General features: G+C 35.8%; 2 protein-coding genes across 2 annotated transcripts; one reads left to right on the forward strand and one right to left on the reverse strand.

Annotated features, from left to right (window-relative positions):
* The first annotated feature begins 12,113 nt into the window (after nt 1-12,113).
* LOC113340280 (tRNA-dihydrouridine(20) synthase [NAD(P)+]-like) lies at nt 12,114-15,895 on the forward strand. Its single transcript, XM_026585489.1, has 9 exons — nt 12,114-12,265; nt 12,436-12,541; nt 12,649-12,787; nt 12,911-13,019; nt 13,122-13,258; nt 14,465-14,601; nt 14,742-14,848; nt 14,964-15,091; nt 15,289-15,895. Exons 1-9 carry the CDS (start codon nt 12,221-12,223, stop codon nt 15,308-15,310), a joined length of 930 nt encoding a protein of 309 aa, XP_026441274.1. The 5' UTR covers nt 12,114-12,220; the 3' UTR covers nt 15,311-15,895.
* Nucleotides 15,896-19,116: 3,221 nt separating this feature from the next.
* Nucleotides 19,117-22,076, reverse strand: LOC113324334 (E3 ubiquitin-protein ligase WAV3-like). The gene has a single exon (XM_026572650.1). It carries the CDS (start codon nt 21,783-21,785, stop codon nt 19,347-19,349), a length of 2,439 nt encoding a protein of 812 aa, XP_026428435.1. The 5' UTR covers nt 21,786-22,076; the 3' UTR covers nt 19,117-19,346.
* Nucleotides 22,077-23,369: the final 1,293 nt, after the last annotated feature.

Genomic DNA, 23,369 nt, shown 5'->3' on the forward strand with positions numbered 1-23,369 from the left:
ACTTTCACAAGAAAAGAAGGATTTCTTTGGACAACCAAATCACATGAAAACATGAATTTGTATCCAAAAAATTCAATTAAAATAACCACAAGAGAACCCATAGTTAGTTCAATCGAAAAATACAACCAAATTAATCACAAGAGAACCCATGATTAATTCAATTGTAATATACAACCAAATTAACTACAAAAATCGATCAATTTAATTGGTCATGCTCGACATAGGCGAACTTACGTAGCAACAACTAAAATAACCAAAAGAGAATAATTAATTTAGTTGATCATGTTTGACATAGGGAACCTTATGGAGCAACAACTAAGTTAATCATAAGAGAATGAACAACTCAGTCAATTGTGCTCAACATAAGAAACCTTATGGAACAACACAGTATATGTACAAAGATTGTGGATCGGAGATCGACCAAATACTGAGGAATAAACAAAGATTCATTCTATATTTCATCACTATTTGCACAATGACATAAAATAGACTTAATCCTTGTAAACAAAATTTTTATCCTTTCTTTTTATCAAAACATGACATAAAAGGCTTTAACTTTTGTAATGTTAAAAGTTCATTCTATCTTCCATCAATACATTCATATCGACATAATAGAGATAACTTTTGAACAAGTATGAGACAGTCACAGGTTCACGGACGTAAACAACATATCCAATAAAAATTTGAAATATATAAAATCATAAATATTAAAATTACAAAAATCATCTTCCAAAAAATACTTTAGAATTTAAATAAATAAATCTAAAAACAATGAAGATGAAAATCGATGGACATAGCTATGTGTACTCACAATAATGGCTATTCCAAACCCTAGTTATTCTTCTAAAAACACAAAAAGAAGATTTACTAGACATTGAGACCTCTGAAGAATTATTTATCGTCCCGAACTCCTTGTCATCACCAGCCATTGGAACATAAGATTCATGGAGAAATGAGTCGATTCCAACGAACCTTCTAGGCTGATGATGTCGAACCAGGGCCTTCTGAATTTCGAGAGTTCTCACAACAAAAGCCTTTATTTGCTGAATCTCCTTCCTTGCTTCCTTCAACTCTTCAAGAACATCAGAAAACTTCTGAGAATTTGAAGGAACAACTCTTGGCTTCCTCACATTCCTTCTTTTTCTTTTCAAAGTTGGAGGCAACGGAGATTTTTATTTTTTTCTTCATGATTGATGGCTTGACAATCATATTAACATCTTTTCCATCAGAATACGTGATGCTTGGAGTCTCCATACGTGTATGGGTTTGTGAAAGGAAATCATAATATAAACTCAACAGGCATTCTTTAAGATGAAAAGAGTTTTAGAGAAGGAAAAAGGAATGTAGAGTTATGGAACATTTTGAAAAGAGTTTTAGAGAAGGAAAAAGGAATGTAGAGTTATGGAACATTTTAACCATATAGGTTCACGCACACTCGATTCACGACCCTTAAGAGAGTGGAATAGTCGAGAATAACCTTCTTTTGATATATATGGAGGTTTCTTCCAATATCAATTAGATGTGAAAGAATTCAAATCATACAGAAAAGAACAGAAAAGAAAAAAAAAATATTTTTTCTTTTTAAGCCTGAGGTGTGCAAGTTCTTGTCTCTTTTAATCAGGCACATGACACAAGATGCACAAAAACAACACAATTAAGTTGTGTTGTGGAGAACAACAATTTGTCCACCATGACACTTTTGAAAGGAATTCGTAGATCCCTGTCTATCAAAGTGTTTAGACCATACTCTTTTCTCTAGTGGTCTTGACCTATATTTGGAAACCAACTTCTTTGAAGAGGATAAAATCTTACATACCTCAGTGGTTTTTTGAACAAGTTTGAGCTTGTTTCCTAGGTTTGCTCTTTGTTGAAGTCTCTTGACATGTCTCATCTTGTGTTTATACTTGAAACACTTTGAAAGTTCATGACCCTTGAGTGAACAATAAGAACATGTCAATGGATATGCTGATTCGGACTCCCGAGATGTGCAAGCTGCTAGGCACAGAGTGGAACCTGAAAAATCAGACAAAGAGTTTCCAACAGAAAGGTTAATTTATTCTTCCAGATTGGTTGAGTTTCTTTCTGGAAGAATATCAAGATTGATATATGCGTTGTTACAGTTATCAAAATCGATATCTTCACAAAGAAGTGCAACACTTAATTTTTCGTCTTCATTGGAATCATAGTGATCAGACATTTCATCAAGAGTTGCAGCAAGACCTTTGTTTCCAGTGTATTTCTACGATTTGGACACTTATTCGCAAAATGACCAAAACCTTTACACTTAAAGCATTGTGGCATATCCTCGTCATCAGCCTCGTCAGCATCCCTGTTTTTAGGAGGAACGCGATTGTGAGGTTTAACTGACGACCTAGGTTTGCCTCTTGAAAACCGTTTACTTCTCTTCAATAGAAGATCTCTAAACTGTCTTGTGATCATAAAGACTGATTTGTCAAGATCTCCATCTGATGAATCAGTCTCAGAGAGATCATCCTCGGAGACATAAACACTTTTACTTTTGTCAAGTAATTTAGTGTTCTTTTGTGCTTTGAAGGAAACATCCTTTCCGATTTTGGATGTGTGCTCATTGTCAAAGATCTTTAGCTTTCCAACCAATGTGTTTCTCGAAAGAGCATCAAGGTTATTTCCTTCAACGATGGCATGCTTCTTCGAATCTTATCCAGATGGCAGTGATCTGAGAATTTTCATCACAATATACTTAGTTAAGTTTTTATCGTTCGTGGGGCGATAGTATTCCTAATAATTAGGGGTTAGATGTGCGACGTGCACTTGTTAGTGGAGTGTAAATAGGATGTTTCTGTACAGTTTTGTAGCCTATAAAAGGCATAGTTATTTACTAATGAAATTGTATCAAGTTTACAGAGATGCAGTCTCTAATTTTTTCTGTGTGTGCGTCCTCTCTACTATCTCTGTGACGGACCAGAAATTTTACACAGGATATAAATTCCCTGATGTGCCATTTTAATGCTACTTACCGGGCCTTAAAACTAGAAAAATGCACGTTCATTTTCCCTTGAAAGCATGCTCGTGGAGCATGGGGTAGATAAATTAGCTTCTACACCGTTCCAACTTACCCTTTTTCCACAAAGGGTTTATTAAGAAAACAAAAAATTTCTTAAAACGACAAAAACGGCTCTTTGAGGCCCTAAACGATGGAAATTGGCTAAAACTCGAAGACCGTGATTCATAGGATCACGTCCTGGTCGTTGGGTCGTTTTCAATCAATTTAGACCCATCTTGAGCTAAATTATGACACTCGGGTTTTTAGCGTCCAGATAGGCTATAACTTGCTCATCTGTATCAACTTGTCTCATCAAGTTTGGCCACAATCATCTTCTGTGTCGATCTACCCAGCCAGATGATATGAGAGGCCAATGTGCCTCAATCATCTCTCAAATAGATGTTATGAGCGACAAAGTACTGGACCGGAAATGTTGCAACTCATTGCGGCTGCATACGTACCCTTCCCAACTCTAAAGGGATCAAGCACAAACCATAGTTCATCCTCGAAGGAATAGCAACTTAAACCAAACTCGTTTGCAAGGATGTGGCCTGGCAATAATGGTAATGACCTAGTCCGTATAGGACGTTCCTCCAAGATACACAATGATTGTGCAATATCGGGTTCGTAACATGGAAAGTGATGCCTTCGCTTCATATGCCCCATTAGCAAGGCTACGCAACTATAAATGAGACTTACGCATCATTTATACTCTTTCGTCTAAGCTATGAAGCTTACTTGGCGCATGGTCCGCATAAGCACCTTCAAAAAACTACCCCTCCCTATATATGTTAACTTGCAATTTCTACAACTTTGGAAAGTGGAGCATATTGACATGCCTGCTTCACTATTCATGGTCGTTGCCATGTATTTCTGAATAACTAGCAATGATAGCTGTTAGAGCATAGCTCGGTTGAACCCACCAAGCGTTGGTATTTCAAGTTTGGTTATCATATTTTAGTGATCCAAAACTCATCTAAAGAGTCGCTTGATTATGTACTAGAGTCAACTTCTTATAGGTTATCTTGAAAGTATTAGGATATGAGACATTACAAGTATTTCGAAGACTTGAAGAAGTGAAGAAGCAATGAGCTACAACGACAACATCATCCTTCCACTTGAGGTTAGTGATATTTTACTTGAACTGTTTCATTCCCTAATGTATCTTTCAAGTCGTGCATATTGAAAAGAAAACTGCGAAGCATGAATGATTATACTCTAGTTAGACATAGTATTACGGAATACAATACGAGGTTTATTGCTTAACCATTAAACTATGTATATAAGACATCGACATAATCGTTTGAATGCTATTGTGATTATGTATGGGTATAAGGTGAAGATTTCATCCTAGGAAACAATGTTTTACATTTGTTTTAAGGAAGTAAATTCATGAACTTGTTTTGTGAATCGAAAGAGAACTCGCCAGACATTATTAGTATTGTTATTCATTGCACATATTTTGAACTACCAATATGTGTGATTAGTATAACCGCTCATGAGTTGTTTATGTTCTTGGTCAAACTATTCACAAAGGCCTGACTTTTGTATTGGTATGACTTTTATTAGTGAAACCGATCTTAAGTAATCACCTGAGATGGTATAATCAATTTTGTGTTATTGGTATGACCGACTCTGGGTAAAGGGGAACCGATCCTAGTAAGAGGTGCAACCTATCACAAAGGGGAATCGATCCTTGTATGAGGTGCAGCAAGTTTTTAGTAGAAAGGGGAACCGATCCTATGGACATGTGCAACACGTTTTTAGGCAAAGGGGAACCGATCCTATGGACATGTGTAGAAAGTACAAGTTAGATACCATATAAATGTGGGGAACCGATCCCAGTACCTAGTCAACCGAATTTTGGTAACTAGCGTGACTATGCAAAGTACTCACATGGAGGTAGAACCGCTTGTTTTGGTAGAACCGTGAAACCCATGTTTGGTGATTGAGTGTTCTTGATCAATCACATAGTTCTTGAAAGTGAGATGAACCAATTCTAAACTTGTTTGGAAGTGTGGCAAATCAGTTTCAAGATTGTAGTATGAAAGAGGACTTACAAAGTAAGGATGTTGACATACTTTGAACATGTGCAGTAACGCTAATCTTTAATTGTTCAAAGTTATTTTTTAATAGCTAAAGGAAGAAAATCCCGGATCGAATAAAATAAATTGAGAATATTTTATTTAAGGTTTTTAATTTTATTTTAGGAAAATGAAAATTAGTAATGTGCATTTACTAGTTGGAGATTTTCCAAGAGATTTTCGGTTAATATTTGTACAAAGCATTTCCAGGAATTATGGAAACCGAATCTGGAATATATTGCATATCTTGAGAACATTTTCGGTTTTGGAAATTCCTTGGTCTATAAATATGAAAGTTTGTATTTCGAGCAAACTAATCCTCAGAGACAGCAAAACTCTCTCAGTTGTGTTGCTACTGGTGAAGCCGCCTATTCAAAGAGGAGAGTAACCTAATTAGGTGAAATCTCTTACGGCCGCTCAGTTTAAAGACTTCTTTGGGATTGAGAAGCTCTATTAGTACCGTTGGTGGGAAACTAGATAATTGCGGTTTATCTTTTGTTTTCGATTGATTTGATTGACTAACGGTGGTTGAACTTTGATTGTACCTAGTTTTTTTATGCTTGAGAATCTTCTCTTCTGATATAAGATTCGCTCAAACTAGATCGAAGTTTCGACGGGGATCTTTAGACTGTTTGTAGATCTAAAGACGTCTTGTGATAATCCATTATTAACGGACTTGGTTTTGTGCGTTATTGATCACAAGAGATTCAAGTTGATTGTGTGCAGGTGTTTATTGAAGATCTAAGAAGATTTGAAGACAAAGAAGACTTTGAAGATTTCTGATTTGGGTTCATAATCTTTGGTGTGCACAATACTTGTTTCGGTAAAAGAGGATCCAACTATAATTGATTTATCCTTGTGGTAGATTAGATTAATTAGTTGTGTATATCTTCATCAATACAATTCTTTGTGATTAAAGTATTGATTGCTAAATCTTAACAATTACTTTGGAAGTTGAGAATACGATAGATCTAAGAACCTGGAAAAGGAGTTTATTGAGATAAACAGAAGCTCTTTTTGTCGAACTCACATCACTTGGTTGAAAAGAGTTGATACCAAACAGATTTGTTGTTCCTTTACTGTAACCAAAGGAATTGTTCCAAGTACGTGACTTATTACAGGTCGGAGGCGTGGGAATACGGACGGAACTAGGTGAACTATAGGTTTAGTTGCTTGGTCTCAACTATACGAAGTTGGTTTGGTTTTGTATAGCAGGTTAATCCTGGGATTATTCAATTCTGGACAAGGTCCCGGGGTTTTTCTATTCATCATTGTTACGCCTAAAAAACTCAGTGCCATGGTAAAAGTATGAATACCATGTCGGCATGGACCAAATCGGCATGTTATTCATACTTTCACCATGCCAATACACAATATCCCCCAATTATGAAATTGTTGTCGGAATTTTAAATATAAAGAGTGCTCCTTAAGTACATTTCCGGCATAGAAAACTAATTATCGAGCATGTCGATAGTGGTGTCGGCATGGTACATTGCTTAATTTTCTATGCCGGCACATTATGTGAATTGTCCAGAAATTTGAGTTTTTTTCACTTGGCTATCGACATTGGTAGTTTCTATCGAGCATGCCGTCAATAATTCCGGAATAGAAGGCTAACCACCGATCATGCAGGGATTATTCTCCAATAATATATGTACCTTTCCCAACTTGTTATGAACACTTCATTGCGTATGTATGGACAATCAAGACAATTATATGAGCAAGGAAGTGAAGAACTATTGAAGAAGAAGAGCCAAAGATAAAATTCAACTCATTCAAATCTATCAGTTCTTGATACCATATTGAAGAGAAGGGGAATACGAAGTGAACGCAAAAAGAATGAGGTCATTTCGATTTCGGCACCAAAATCGACACAGTTGATAACATGCCGGAAGTTATACTATTTCAGACATATTTTATGTATGTTTTTGTCCTCAAATAGGCATGGTACACTTTGGAATCGAGCATGACGGCACAAACAAGTTTTGGGACAGACTTTCTGAAGTATTTTGGTCCCGGCATGGTATTCAAACTAAAAACAATGTCGGCATCTTGGTATTCATCCTAAAAGCAATGCCGGCACTAGATATCATCATGATATTAAAACTAAAAACAATGTCGGCACAAGAAATCGGCAGGGTATTCAAACTAAAACAATGCTGACACAAGAAATCGGTAGGGTATTCATCATGAACATAATGCCGCGAGTGGATTGAAACTGAAACTTAAAAGTTTCAGTTTATGATTCTAACCTAAACAAAGTTTTAAAACAACAATAACAACACTTTAAATAAGATTAGGTATCACGTATACCTTCTCAATGAAGCCATTTCCTCTTCTTCTTCTTTCTCAACAACAATTCATTTTAACCTATCTTTAAGAACTTGTTGGGGTTTGATTTTGATTTCTCTAGACTTAACATGCGCAGAAAAGTTGATATAGATATGGATTTTATATTTTTAACGGGTAGTTTAATAACATCGCCTAGGAAAAACACCCCATAGTAGAAAACTAAATATGGGAATAGTAATTCATATCTCCCAATTAATTTCTGTATCCCCCAATTACGCGTTCTTGATAAAAGCAGTATTTTGTTTTTGCACTGTAAAAAAGGGATCTCGTTAAGAACTTATGAATTAATTGATGATTTTAAATTGTTGAACAAGTGATGACTTAAACTTTAGGAGTTATTAAAGGTTACCAAAAAATAAGATATTGATATATAAATATATATATATATATATATATATATATATATATATAAATATATATATATATATATATTCTTCATTAATATATTATGAAATAGACCTATAGTTTATTGAAAATAAAAATAGAGCATTGAAAGTAAACCATATCATGTAAATAACATTATAAAGTTTTTTGCATTCATTTTTTCTAAATAGATTTGAAAGAAAATAAAAATTTACCTGGAGCTTGTGATTCTTGAGTAATGGATGACGAAAGCTGGTTGTTCATAAATGTTTATGCAATGGTATACATCACCAAGTTTCGTCTGCAATTATTCAACACAACCAGGAAAAAAAAAATGAAAAGTGAGTATACACGGAAAATTATTATAAAAACAAGAGTAAATTTTACTTTTTTGGGGGAAAAAATCTAATATATGTGCCATAACTAAGGATTAAGCATTTGAAAATATGAAAATATATATGATATGTATAAATTTTTCTTTAGAACTTATAAATTTATCTGTTACCTTGATAGATTTCACAGGAGGCTTATTAAGAATGTCAAGTTTTTTTATCCAGCTCCATGTTTTCCTCCTTCGATATCAGTCTATTATTCTTTCCTTCCGCTCCATGGTATTTCTCACTGCTGAGATATAGAAGTACTAGCGTTATTATTAACTCTAAAAGACTCTTAAGTCTCATTCTCACCAAACTAAAGTAGTCCATCTTGATGGATATTAAGCCCTTTATACACATCGATAGCGAATAAATTCATTCATTCATTCTACGTATTTATATGAAAGATTTGGTTTATTAATAGTATAAATATGTAAAGATTTTGAATATTAAAGATGGGGTACCTTTTAATCTTGATTTATTTGATGTTCATATCATTTTTAATTTCTATTAATATGGTGGATGAAGTTTTATGTCAGAAAATAAATACAAAAAGGGTATTTTGGGGAAAACTTGGTTATTAGTACACCCATTGTGCCCTAACCCTGTAATTGAATGTTTATTGTTGTGTAGGATTGTAAATATTAGATTTGGAAATCAGAAAGTAGACAACAAAAATATAAGGCAAAATAGAGAGAATAAGAGGAAAGAATTCTTATTAATGTGTTTTTAAATAGATTTAAGGCCTCTATTTATTGCTAGATATCTCTTATTTATCTATTTAAAATAAGAGATAAAATGATATCTTAGAAATTAAAATTGGTTTATAACAAGATTGTTTTTTTATGTGGAATAATAATGAGCAATAAATATTCTAATTCTGTATAGAGTTCAATATAGAACACTTGGAAACTTACAACATGTTTATTTCAGAGAATTGAGAATTCAGAAATTGTATTATGAGGTAATCCAATTCATGGAATTCAATTCCAAGGATAGGATGATGATTTAAAGAACTAACATTTGGTTGAGGTAATTTTATTATAAGGTAATCCAAATATGCCAAATCACTTTATTTCCCTTGCACTTTTGAATCACAAAAGAACATATAATTGTAATTCATACCAGTTTTACATCTTAATCTAACCAAATAAGAACATACAGGAATAACTCCTTTACAATTGCTTTTCTGGATTTTAGGCGTACAATTTGATACTATTTTTTTAGGTTTAGCGAGAATATTTGGAAGAAAAATTTGCGTTCTAACTATTAAAAAAATTAAGTGAATCGTTATGAAGGGAGAATTTTGATGGAGACAAAAACCTAGATACATGATCTCAATGGCCGGCCTCCATTTCGAACTAGTTTATTTTCTTTTCCTTCGATCTTGTTTCTGTAAGGAAGGGCACTTAAGTCATTTTTTACAATCAACACTCAATTTCGGTATATTAGACTCTATTCCACTCCTCGACCAGTGAAATCGAAATAGAGGTTTCGGAGGTACTGGATTCCAAAAGAATCTAATTCTGAATTTTATAAGACAATTTTGTTTGGAGTATTAGTCTAATTCCCTTGTAATTGGATTCCTAATCCTCTAACTCTTTGAAACGAATGCGTTGTTAGAGAATTGATTTAAACTGAATGCCATAGAATTTCGGAAGTCTTAATTATCCACAGAAATCCCAATCAAATACTTTTTTTTATAATTAAACCATAAGTATTTGTTTCCATATAAGAAACGTTCACATGATGGTTTTCAAGAAAGACAAGTACATTAAAAACATGAAACAAATACAAGTAAGATGCAACACGCAAATAAATCGCGAAGAGAAAGCGCGATCTATAACGACAACACTCAATTCTTGTCCATAAAGATTGGAGAAGGAATGGTACCCGAAATTATAATTCGACCATCTTAATTTGTTTTCTTCTTTAAAAGAGGTGCTCCTATGAGAGAGGAGTAACTTGCCCAAAAAAATTTCATGTATAGCGAATAACCCGGAAACCCTCGATCTATATTTCTGATGAAGAATTTGATTTTGGCAGCGTTGAATAGACGATGTAATTGTATCCGAGATAACAAATCACGAACAAATCTAAAGAAAGAAACACTATGAAAATGCAGATAGATACGCCTTAATAGCGCAAAAAAAAAATCGCTCTAATAGCGAAGAAATTTATTATTATCAAAGCTAATCAAAAGTAAGTAATCTTTGCTCAAATCCGGTCCCTAGAGCAACTGCAGTGGTACGATCAAAACCAAAGACCAAATACCAAAAAAAGGACCAAATTTTGAGTTTAATCCGTATTGCTACGCTACGGTGTACGAGTAAAATTTAGTCGAGCGTACATTATACCCCCGCCTGATCCAGACGCACATATAATATCCGCCCCACCATCAGGCTCACATATAATGTCCGCCCCATTTATTCAGGATCACATATAATGTGATCCCCACCATCAGGCTCACATATAATATCCGCCCCCCATTTTGAAACCATCAGGCGCACATTATACTTACGCCCCACTCCAAACGGTTATTATACCAACGCCCCACGCCAGACGGATTTTTAATCTCCGCTCGACCAAATTTGGTGTTGGTCTTGGTCCCAGACCAAATATAGTCTGGAATTTGGGTTTAGTCTGGTTTTTGATCTTTACTCTCTTCCACTACGTCATATATTTGGACCAAATATTTGGGTTTAGTCGTCCATTGTGGACGCTCTAAGAGCAACTGCAGTGGACGACTAAACCCAAATTTTGTATCGAGTGGGCTGGCGTAGTGGGACGGACCATCGATCAAAATTTGATCAAAGAGTAAAACTCGGACCAAATTTGGTCGGCGATTAAGACCAAATCTAAATATAGTCGGGCGTTTATATAATGTCCGCCTACCCGACGGGCGTTGGTATAATGTCCGCCTGTAGCCGCGCGTTCGTAAAGTTAACGCCTGATGCAGGGCGTTGGTATAATGTCCGCCTGGATGGGGCGTTGGTATAATGTCCGCCTGGATGAGGCGTACGTAAAGTTAACGCCGGACACCCAGGCGTTGATATAGTCATGATCCCACCTTCACAAAGTTTTGAAAACTTTGCTTGGGGCTTTGTCTTTATCAACGCCCCATTTTTTATTTTTTTTTATTTTTGAACCCGGGCGAACGTATAATCTCCGTCCCACACACCAGGCGTTGCTATAGTTCACGCCCCATACAAGCGTTATCTTTATCAATGCCCCATACCAGGCGTTATCTTTATCAACGCCCCATGCCAGGCGTAATCTTTATCTACGCTGGACGATGAAGCGGACTTTATATCAACGCGCGACCAAATTTACTCGTCACCCGCTACGCCACAGGACGGACTAAACCCAAATTTGATCTTTTTTTTTAGTCTTTGGTCTTTAGTTATGCTCGCACCACTATGGACGCTCTAAAGGACCAAATCTGAGCAAAGAAGGAAAAAGATAAAAGGCTTTGAGAGGAGGGAAAGAGAGAAGAGAGAGAATAATTTTTTTTGTTTTTTTTTTTTACTTCCAATCCAATACATTTCTGATAAGACTTCCTTTGACCTAAACTCGTGTCAGCCAAATAAAAAAATACTCCTCCGTCCCATAAATAACTGATATTATTTGGATTTGATTAATCTGACAAACTATATCACGAATATTCATAAACTTTATCACATTGAAAAGTATTTTAAAGCACCTACGTAACAAATAGCATCGCTATCAAATTATACATATTTCTATTACTAACAATAACCGATTAGAAGTGTGGCTTTAGAAATATTTTCTTGTTTAATGATATAGCTGAACTATTGGGACAAAATTTAGAAAAAAGAATAGGTCAGAACGGAGAAAGTATAAAATAAGAGAATTAAAGGATCTGGACGGTTATTACCCCTCTAATAGGAGAGCCGGGCAATATTTACACCTCTCAGGCAAATAACAACAATAGTTCACTTTCGCTTGCAACTTCCAAAGAATTGCAGTCGGTTCCAGCGGGTTTCTGATCATTGGTGGTGAGTATGGATTACCAAAACAAGCTCATACTCGCTCCAATGGTCCGTGTGGTAAAATCCCTAAAACCCTTATTTCCCCAAATTCTATCAACTCTTTTTCCTCTTCTTCTTAGGGATTTGAAATTCACAAATTTGTTAGGGTTTAGGGTTTGCAAGATGATTTGATTACTGTATTTTGATTTGGTTTCAGTTTAATGGAATTGAATCTGTTTGGTTCGTAGGGCACGTTACCATTTAGGCTGCTTTCTGCTGATTATGGTGCTGATATTACTTATAGTGAAGAGATTATTGATCATAAATTTGTCAAATGTGTCCGCAGAATCAATGGTAATACTACTGTATTCCTTACTGCCAAAGCAGTCCTTATTTTCTGCTTGGTTTGTGAAATGATTTATGTTTTTTTTTAAATTGATTGATTTTTTGTTTGTTACTAGAATCTATTGGGTCGATTGATTTTGTCGATAAAGGAACGGAGAATGTCGTGTTTAGAACTTGTCAAGAGGAACAGGATCGAGTTGTATTTCAAATTGGGACTTCAGATGCTGTTAGAGCACTTACTGCTGCTCAGATAGTGTATGTATGCTACTTCCTCTTTGGCTTTCAGAAGCGCTTTTAGTAATCGTTATAGTTTCTGTGTGTTTTGATGTACCTTTAGTGTGTTCTGTATGATTGAATTAGCGAGGATTGGTTTTTTAGGTGCAATGATGTTGCAGCAATAGATATTAATATGGGTTGTCCCAAGGCGTTCTCTATCAGTGGAGGCATGGGTGCAGCATTATTGTCTAAGCCAGAGCTAATTCACGATGTAATCAACTCAACTTGTCGTGGAATGTTGTTGTCTGTTATATTTCTGTACTAGTTCCGGTTCCATATATTACTAGCTTATACTGTTTTCTTCTTCTTGAAGATTTTAACAACACTAAAGAGGAACTTGGACACACCAGTGACATGTAAAATTCGACTTCTAAAATCGCCTAGTGACACTGTGGAACTAGCACGGAGAATTGAGAAAACTGGTGTTTCTGCTTTAGCTGTCCATGGAAGGTGATATGTTCATTTATTAATTAATTAAGATTCAATTGGCTGTTTCTTTTGATTAAGTTCACTTCTGATGACTGAGTAATTGTTTTGTTGATTATGGTGCAATTTGTAGATGACTTTTTTTTCTTCTTGTTTTTACGTTGACAAATTGAAAATTCCAAGTTTTGTATCGTGTAACGGAGAACAAACCCCCAAACATCTCAATTTGTGGATGACTAAGTAATCGTTGATTATGGTGCAATTTGTTGATCTTCTTGTTTTTACATTGACAAGAAGATCAAATTACTAAGTAAAACTTCTTGTTGATCTTCTTGTTTTTACATTGACAAATTGAAAAGTCAAAATCCTGTGTCGTGTAACGGAGAAGTGAAAACTAAAACTTAACATCTCAATCTGCTAGGAGATATGAGAATAAATTACTAAGTAAAACTTAGTTTGTTTGACAAGATATTACTACTTGACTGTACTCTTTTATGGTTTAGTAGTTCAGTATTGGTTCTGCACTTAACAAGACGGTTACTTGGTGACAAGAAGTCCACTGTTACCAATGTATTTGAACTCATAAACATAATCTGTAACTCTGTTCCGGCTTTACAGAAAACGTTTATCTGCAATGCGTTAAAGTTGATGATATTTCATTATTATTATAAGATTCAATTGGCTGTTTCTTTTGATTAAGTTTGCATCTGATGTGAAGACCAAGTAATTGTTTAGTTTATTATGCTGCAATTTGTGGATGACTACTTTTTTTTTCTTGTTTTTAGTCTTGGTGTTGAGAAATTGAAAAATTAAAGTTCCCGTATCGTTTAACGGACAAAAGAAATCAAACATCTCAGTCTGATAAGTAGAAAATTATTGTCGAAGTTTTACAATTTGTTTTTACCCTTCTATGGATTGGTTGTTATGTATATGTTCTGCGATCAACATGACAGTCACTTGCTCACAAAAAACCAACTTTTCCCGACCAGTATATTTGCCTCTTAGGCAGTCATTTCTGTTTTGGGCTTTACAGAAAAACATAAGATTCATTTAAGTTGATGTTGTGGTTGCTTTCACGTCCAAGTTTTTCATGTGTTCGCTCAGGTGTCATTACTGATTCAGGCATATGCTTCTTAAGTGTAGCCTATACGAAACTGGCAGTACTTGTTATTTACCCATTAGACGCAGTTATGCTTACATGGTCTGCTAATCATGTTATTTGACTTGCAGAAAAGTTGAAGATAGGCCTAGGGATCCTGCTAGATGGAATGAGATTACTGATGTTGTGGCGGCATTGTCTATTCCAGTTATAGTGAATGGTGATGTCTTTGAGTATGAGGATTTTCAGCGTATTAAAGGGGCAACAGGTAGCATTTGCATTTTTTGATCATCTAAAGAACTGCTTTTGTTTAGAGATTTTTACAAGTACATTCAGCTCTATAATATCTTTTGTATCTGTATCTGCATTTGATACCGAATGATACTCATAACCATCGTTTCTTCATAGGTGCCTCATCTGTGATGGTTGCTAGAGGAGCTCTGTGGAATGCCTCAATCTTTTCCCCTGAGGGCAAATTGCCTTGGGAGGAGGTGAAGAGAGAATATGTGAGAAAGGTGTGTTGGCTCATGGCAATTAAATGATGTTTCGATTTTTGCAGTTTACATAGATCGTTTTGGATCTAGTGGATTAGTTTAAAGAACTTCAGCAACTGTTACATATCGTTTGCAGAGTTTCATATGGGATAATTGCATTAAAAGCACAAAGCACACTCTACGGGAAATGATATCCCATTATTCATCTCTCGAACTTCCAGAGGGAAAAGCTGTGATCAAATCAGACACTTTGGCGGATCTTGCGTAAGCTTTTTTCGTAGATTGTCGAGCTTTCGCTCTTCTGTTTAGATTATTATATTTCTGTGGATGCGATATTTTTTTTGGCATGTCTACACTATCACCATGGAATTAGCTAGACCTTTTGTTTTTGTTGTTGTTGTTACTTTCCACTTCCAGCTATTTCTATTTGTAATTTTAAAGCTTGTATTTATCTTTTTCAGGGAATATTATGGGGTTAGATAACATTAAATCATATTTTTGCAATTGCAACTGGTTGCTGCTGTATGGATATGTATATCAAAGAACTCCACTGGGAGGAAAAACTACCTCCTGTATATCAAGGAAACTGCTTGCCTCTAAATGGAGATAAGTCATCTACCACCTATAATACTATTGACATTATGACCCTTATATATGTGTGTCATGTGTGTTTGATAACTATCCCAAGTTGGGGAATAGGCATTTTTGATACTAGGAAGCCACTCCATTTCTTTTTTTATCCCTTTTCAATTTTCATTGATCCATTTCTTTTATGGAGGGCAATATTTTTGTACGAGTCTCTTACCAAGTGTACAATAGGGAGTGAGGTTACTTCAATCTAGTCAAAAATTCAGATAGTGCTTCATTTCTTTCGACTTCACAAACTCATTTGTAGAATTTTATAGGCCCTAGTGGGTAGATCTAATCATTGTATTATGTGAGAGTTGATATTTATTTAATTATGCATACAGAGTAATATATTAAACACAAGTTTGTATCTTACACAGAGTTACTTGTTCTCTTGCCATTGTTTCAATAAGGATCATGGGTAATTCATCTGGTACAGTATGTTACGAACTTTTGTAGGTCACAATGTTTGATATTTGACACCATTGTTGAAGTTCATTCCTTTAGAAGAGATGCACTTGACCGTGTTGTAATTTATGAAAATTTGTGAAAGCTGTCTTGTCTAGGAAGTGAACTTGAGCCGTGGCAGGTTATAATGAATCTGGAAACTGTGATGTCTAACAAAATGGACCATGAAAAAAATTTGCCTGGTCCAGTGGAGTAGGATTAGGGGTAGAGTTTTAAGTTTCACTCCATCTTTATGTTATGTCCAATTTCCAAGGACCATATACCAGTGGAATGACTAAATGAAACTCAAAGGCCATGTTGAATGGCCATGTGCCCACATGTTGTTGAAGCATTTTCAGTCAATTCCTCCCTCTCTCTGTCTCATGAATGATCTGGTAACATGTTGGTTGGAGTAATGTGGGTCCAGCCAAGTTAGGGTGATTGGTGATGACAGGGTTAGAAGATTTCATTTTTGGGTTTTTCTATAAAGATACATTATTATTATTAGAGAATAGAAAATTCATTCTGGATTCACGTGAGAATCCCTCATATCATATGCATCATTTTGTTTTCCTGTATATCAGTAGTTGCAGCTTTAGGGTTTTCTTGGTTATCAACATCCGTGTCTGACCACCAAAATCTTCTTTCTCTGTTAGTTTTTATTATTTTGCTTCCTGGCTTAATTATTACGAGCTTCTTTTGTGAGTTACCAGTTTAGAATGTTTGGTCGACCACTGAATTGCCTCCCTGTATGTCACTCTGAATCCCCTTTAGAGCGCTTGCTGCCTCCCCCATTCCCCTCTGAAATTGCAGTTTTGCAGATAAGATGATGAAAAAAACTAAAAATACAAAACAAGAGTCAGTCTAGAATTATTGTTACAAAACAAGAGTCAGTCTAGCATGTCTTATCTCCATTATTTTGCTATTGTCACATAGTGTATATATACCTTTAGATGTTTCTGTTTTCTCTTTATAACTTTACAATTTTCCTTTATAGAAACTTCCAAACTTTTACAATTATTTTGTTTATCATTACATGGGGCCGTTATATAATTGGACTGGCTCCACAGTTACATGATGTGATAGCTGATGCGTACATATATCGTATATTTCTTCTAATACGATACATCTATACGTATACATACAGAAATTACATAGCTGGCCTTGTCACATTGTTCCTTTACTTTAGCTTTTTAGATCTGTGATGAAGAAGAGAGTACCATTGGGGATCCAGAAACTTAAAAACTCTCTGCAGTTTTAAGGAAAAATGAACCCCATTGAATTCATAAAGTGAAAGATAAGTTACCAACTTTTCCTTTGGATCTTTAGTTTCTTTCTCCTATGGTCCATGGTGAGGATGATATAACATACAAAGCAATCAAACCTTTTACTACTTTATAAAAAGCTTCTTCTCCATATCTCAAATAACTAACTTTTTTTCAAGTTGTTTTGTCTGTTCAAAAACGTGTTACTGAAGTAATGCAGTCGTGGTAGTGTTGAATCCCACATGAATATGATTTGCATATTACTTCATAGGGATTGTACTATTTTGTTGGTACCATCAATAATTTGAAGGGGTGGTCCTGGTCCCTTTAACATTTAGGTCTCTTTCTGTCTCATTTCTTGAACACTAGTAACTAGTAGTATATCAACATTGAACCCATGGATGTATTTGTTTTCTGGATTTCATAGGGGACCAAATTCCCTTGGCTCCCCTCCAAGTTGCATTCAACAACTGTAAGCAATCTGATGGAAATTTTCATCTCATCAAGGTATATGTTTAGTCTTCAATATTTGTGAAAAGCCGTATATTCGTGACTTGTAAAATTGAGCACAATGCTTCGAATAAAATAGTTACCGTGGTTGTTTTTCATTTTGGGTAATTTTCCAAGGATCCCTGTAAATATTGTCCGTCAAATTTTGGCAGGACGAAATTTTTAGCCGATGTAGTACAGGGGTGAAGTCAGTGGGTAATGGTACCAGTTACCCCAGTTCGTCTATTATCTCTCTGTTCTCTCATTTGTTTTTGTCATGCCGACTTCCATCTTTATCCCAATAGTTACCTCCCTACAAGAAGCACAGTACTAGTTTGGTCCTCAACGAAATTTTCTCAAACTCTAGATGCCTTCACTATTCACAAATAACCCTATGTCCTCATTAGGTGACTCTGAACTGCACATCCTGATCATATTGTAACACAATGTTGACTATGCATGGGTTCATTCATTGTACTACTGTGTTTGATAATACTTTAGCTGCTGTTTTAACATGTGATTTGAAATGCCAGTAGTTCACTACTTACCCTTAATGGAAGGGTTGGTTAGGCTGCAACACTATACTTGCCTAATGCCTAGCCTATATTCAAAGTGTGACTTTTTGGAACTTTGAACTACTACACCAAAAGTCTATTAAACACACTAGAATTCCCCTTGTTAAGTTCATGTGATGTTTGAAAATATCAAGTCTAGTGTTTACTTTACTAGACATCCCCTAATGTTCTTATAGCCTTACCTCACTTACACTACTAATAATTCACGAAATAGAGACAGAGATATGAAAAGAATTGATAATTGATTACAAGATGAAATGACCAGTCCAGTGTTCTTTAGCCTCACTTACAAGAACCCTAGTTTAAGTACAAGACACATATAACTTAAAGAAAGTTAGAGTGTATACAAACAAAAAGTAGTATATCTATCTATCCATCTATATCACTATTCAGTATCATCTCTTAGTTTTATATGAGTGTGGTGGTAGGTACCATCTGTTGTTGTTGTTGTGGCTCTTTTTTGAATTCTTAAGAAAATCGAAAAGTAAAACAAATCAATAGATATCATGGATGTTCATCTTTTATCATCATTCAATCCAATATCTCCATTCCTTTCTTCCTTATTTTGCTGTCTTTGAATCATTCTGTCTTACTGTCACATTTCAAAACAACTAATTCTACACAGGGAAGGGAAATCCAGAAGAGTATCCATTCCGGTACATACGTTTAATCTAGACTGTTAATGTCATCGATCGATCAGCTAATCAAGAAATAAATCTTCTCTAAAACCTCAAAAGTTTTACATAAGTTGTACGTGACTTAATCTAAAGTGTCAATGTTATTGATCAGTATATCTCAAAGTGAATTCTAGGAGTTCAATATAGAACTAATTAACTACATTCACTATGATTTACACACTAGAAATATTCATTAAAATTTAAAGATCTATGAAATAAAATAAAATTATCATTCCTTTTTATTAATCTCTAAAATCACATTTCTTTGTTTAATCCTCTCTACAAAACAAAAGAGACAAAGTCACAAACCATCCCCTAAACCAATTATGTCAAAGACCCCCTTCTTTTCTTTTTTTCAAATTTAAATATTTTTCCCTTTTACAATATTCTTTTTTTTGGGTTTTTCAATTTAAAAGAAAAATAACTACTGTATCAAACTCTAAAATCTAGCATTTTCAAAGCCATGTAAATCACTAACACGATTCATAGACTTCCTCATAATAGCAACCTTAGCCAACTTCTCAGCAGCTCGCCAAGCCGATGTTGGCGTCAGCGGCTCTGCATTCTCATCAACCGAAAAAACCGGTTCCCTCTCGTTAACCACGCGCCGTTGGATCTGCTGCTGATGATAATGATATTGAAACTGTTGCTGTTGTTGTTGGAGTAACAGATTTTGTCTTCTCCAATGCAACTCACTCAACTCGTTCTCCAAACTCACCAAATACTCCGAGTCATCAGAATTCGACTGCTTCAACAACGATTTAGTCGAGTTCAACAGATGAAACGCATTCGACAAATCGTTATGCTGAATCAATCTCCTCGCTTCCGCCACCGCCCGAGTCGTAATGAACAGGTTCCGCAACCGTTCTATTTTAGACACCGCTGATGACTTAATCGACGACGTTCCGGGGACTAATAACGGCTGATCTTTCCCGAAAACTATCTCCTGTGTCGCCGGATCTTTGTAACAGCTTCTTATCGACATTATATATTGAGACGGAGATTGTTGTTGTTGTTTCAGAATCGGAACTTTCAGTTCAACCAGTAATTCACGTTCTTCTTCGGCGTATAAGTCACCGAGTCGAATGGAATTTGAGCCTAATAATGTTGGTTTCCCTGTACATGAATAAACCGCTGCAATTTCCGCCGGTGCTGAACCGGAGTAAAATCCTATTTGTAGTCTCAAATCATGAACCACCACACTCAATAATCCACCAACACATTTCGCAAATGCATCTTCGGTTGGTTCTTGATGATTCTCCGCCACTGGAATTTCCATATGCGAGAATCTAGTCTTCGACGAACCATGTTGCTGCTGATTTTGATTCCGATTCTGATTATCTTGTTCTTCATCATGCCCGTCCGATAAAAGCATGATCGAAGCAACCGGATTCCGCTCACGGCGATCTTCGAGTACTTTTGTAGCTTTCCTCAATGCATCGCCAACACTAGAACCTTGACCAATCACCAACCGATCAATAATCCTCCTAGCACATTTCTGTCCTTGTGATGACATTCTTCTCAGAGGTAATAATCTCTTCGGAATCGATGAGAATGCGATGATTGATAAACGATCACAAGATCCAAGTGATGAGATGACTAATCTCATTGCTCTTTTCAACATTAACAATTTCTCGCCGGTCATACTTCCACTGACATCAAGAACAGTTACAAGATCGATTGGAGCTCTTCGTGTCGGATCTAATAAACTTGCTGAGCTTGTTCTTGCTGGTGGTGGTGGCGCTTTGACTTTGATTGCAACTGCAATTGTTTCATGGCGTCTTCCGACTGAAATCACAGCTGATACCGGAAGCAATTTCACTTCCACATGTCTGATAATCTGACAGGAAATTTTCTCGGGAGAAGATGATGGTTTTGGTTGTTGCTGTTCGTAACTTGAATCTGATTTGAACGAAGCAGTAAGATTCGGATCTACGAAGAAACCTTGGAATTCTTTGATTTCTTCATCGTTTTCTTCTTCTTCTTCATCGACTTCAGGGATTGTATTGAACCTCCCACCACCGCCGCCACAACCAGGTGAAGATGATAACGGCTCATCATCATCGTAAATTGATGCTTTCTGTGATTGTTTCTTGGTATCATCAACAGTTTTGATGATTTCTTCTGGTTTTTTCTGGTTCTTGTGTAGAGCTAACAATGGAACTTCCCGCCAATTCGTACTACAAACAGGACAAACAAGACTCCCATGTTTCTTGACATGAGAAGCAATACATGGGAAATGAAACGAATGTGAACATTCAGCTGTGAAAATCGCTGTCCCTGCTCCTGATTTCATACTCTGTAAACATACTCCGCAGCTGTTCTTCGTTAACCGGAGACTAGATTTAAACAGTGAGAATCTCGACGGCGATTTCGGAGACGACGGAGCTGAAGACGAAGATGTGAAAAGCCTCGGAGTACTCTTAATGGATGAAGATTGAGTTTTGATTGTGGAATTAGTATTCGGTGTCGAAACTGTTGAGGTTGAGAATGTTGGTGTAGTAGGAGATGTCTTGCAATGGAGCCTTGGACTGTTATGTAGCGAAGACGGTGCCGATGCCGCGGTGGTGTTTGCAACGGTGGTTCTGCATCTTAGATTAGTAATTGGTGTTGTTTTAGGTGTTGTTGATGATGCTGTTTTAGGTGTTGATGATGAAGAACGAAATCCAAATCTAATAAAACTTCTGGGTGTTGATGGTGCACTACTGGTCGGAGTTGGGGATTGTGATTGAGATTCTTTTGCTGATGATGATCTTCTCTGCTGGTGTTTATTATTATTATTATTATCTGCAGTTGTAACTGGGATGATGTTTGATGTTGGTGATTCAGGATTCCTCTTGATTGATGTACAAAATGCTCTTCTCCATCCAGTTCCCATTATTATCAAAAATTGATGAAACAAATTTCAGTTTTTGTTTCCACAGAGAGACAAATGAGGAGGAGGAAGAAGAAAGAGACAAAGAAGAAATTATTGGGTTGAAAAAGAAGGAGAAGAAGTAGAAGAAGAAGATGGAAGTTTTGGCTTCTCCTCCATTCTGTTTTGCTTTTTGTTTTAGTAGTAAAATTGATAAGCCCAAAAAGAGGTTTCTGAATGGGAAAAATATAGAATGCCAAAAATGTAAATTTGTTTGTTTGAGTTTGAATTCTCTTCTCTGTATTCTCTGTGCCTGAGGAGAGAGATATATATCCTCTTCAATCTTCCTCCGTTTTTCTCATTAACTAGGAATTTAATATTGGTGCCACGTGGCGGTCAACGATATTGTGGAACTGTAGGTATCGAAAGTCTCGTCACGATGGTGATTATGACGATGATGATGGTGATGGTGGTGGTGGTGTGGTGATAATCTCCACCAGCCATGTTAAAAGACCACCGACTAAATGTGGGCATATCCATAATCTTCCCTTAGTTAAGCCGTTACGGGGAGGACACTTTTTCTTAACTAGTTGTGATTAGTGTGGGAGGATGTATTATTATTTTTGCACGAGGAGATAAAATAAATAATGTAGGCAACGCGGTGAGAAACGGAAGAAATTGGTATCTCCGCCCACAACCACCGTCTGACTGTCAGGTTCACAACTGTTACATAGTAATTTTTACTCCATCCATCTTTTTCTGTTATCATTTTTTATGATAACGATGACACATAAATCTTGGAATGACAGTGTTGATGATGATGAATAATCAATTAAGAATGGTAATGACAGTGTATAGCACGTACGATAATAGCTTGATAAGTAGCTAGAAATTCAGTATTTTCCGCACACACAGGGGTTTATTGGAGTATTAAAATCATGATGATGATGAAGAATTTCATTATGATTGATCAGATGAGATTAAATTTTTGGATGGACTTGAATGTGTATCGGTCCAACTACTACTACTAATCTAATTTTGGGTCCTTTTCTTGTTTATTTTTTTCTTAAGTTAATGTGATGATAAAGACATGGCTAGAGAATATCACTATGAGAATGATGTCTCTACCTACAAATGTTTAACCATCACTATTACTGTTCCAATTTTAAAATTCGAATTTAAAATTTTTGTAGGTACTAGTTAATATCCAAACTAGTAGTATAGTGATAAACTACACGAGTAATTAATATATTTAATTTAATGCTATCTTAGCTAAAGAGATGTCGATAGCCCATAAAATAAAGCCAGTTTATACCTCCGGATAACATTATTTTCTTAAATTTTTTTTTTTTTTTTTTTAAAAATCTTTGATTATCCATTTGTTTTGTTTTTTTTTTGAAACATGGAATATATTATTAGAATTGAGCAACAATTACATGAGGGTAGGTGATACCCAAGGAGTCATGCATTACAATTTGATTAATGCATGGTGGGATTGTATGATCCCAAAATAAAGTTGTAAGGTTCTCCAGTTGGCTGTTGTCCGCCGCTAGATTGGCCAGTCCATCTGCCGCCTGATTGCCTTCCCTGTAGTTGTGCTTGACGGTG

Source organism: Papaver somniferum, chromosome 1, assembly GCF_003573695.1.
Source record: "Papaver somniferum cultivar HN1 chromosome 1, ASM357369v1, whole genome shotgun sequence".
Taxonomy (NCBI): Eukaryota; Viridiplantae; Streptophyta; class Magnoliopsida; order Ranunculales; family Papaveraceae; genus Papaver; species Papaver somniferum.

What these genes read in the sequence shown, in the direction of transcription:
- LOC113340280 (XM_026585489.1), top strand. Translation starts at nt 12,221, where the DNA reads ATGGATTACCAAAACAAGCTCATACTCGCTCCAATGGTCCGTGTG. An exon ending in CTTACTGCTGCTCAGATAGT is followed by an intron (nt 12,788 to 12,910) that starts GTATGTATGCTA and finishes TTGGTTTTTTAG; the next exon opens with GTGCAATGATGTTGCAGCAA. An exon ending in AGAGAGAATATGTGAGAAAG is followed by an intron (nt 14,849 to 14,963) that starts GTGTGTTGGCTC and finishes TATCGTTTGCAG; the next exon opens with AGTTTCATATGGGATAATTG.
- LOC113324334 (XM_026572650.1), bottom strand. Translation starts at nt 21,785, where the DNA reads ATGGGAACTGGATGGAGAAGAGCATTTTGTACATCAATCAAGAGGAAT.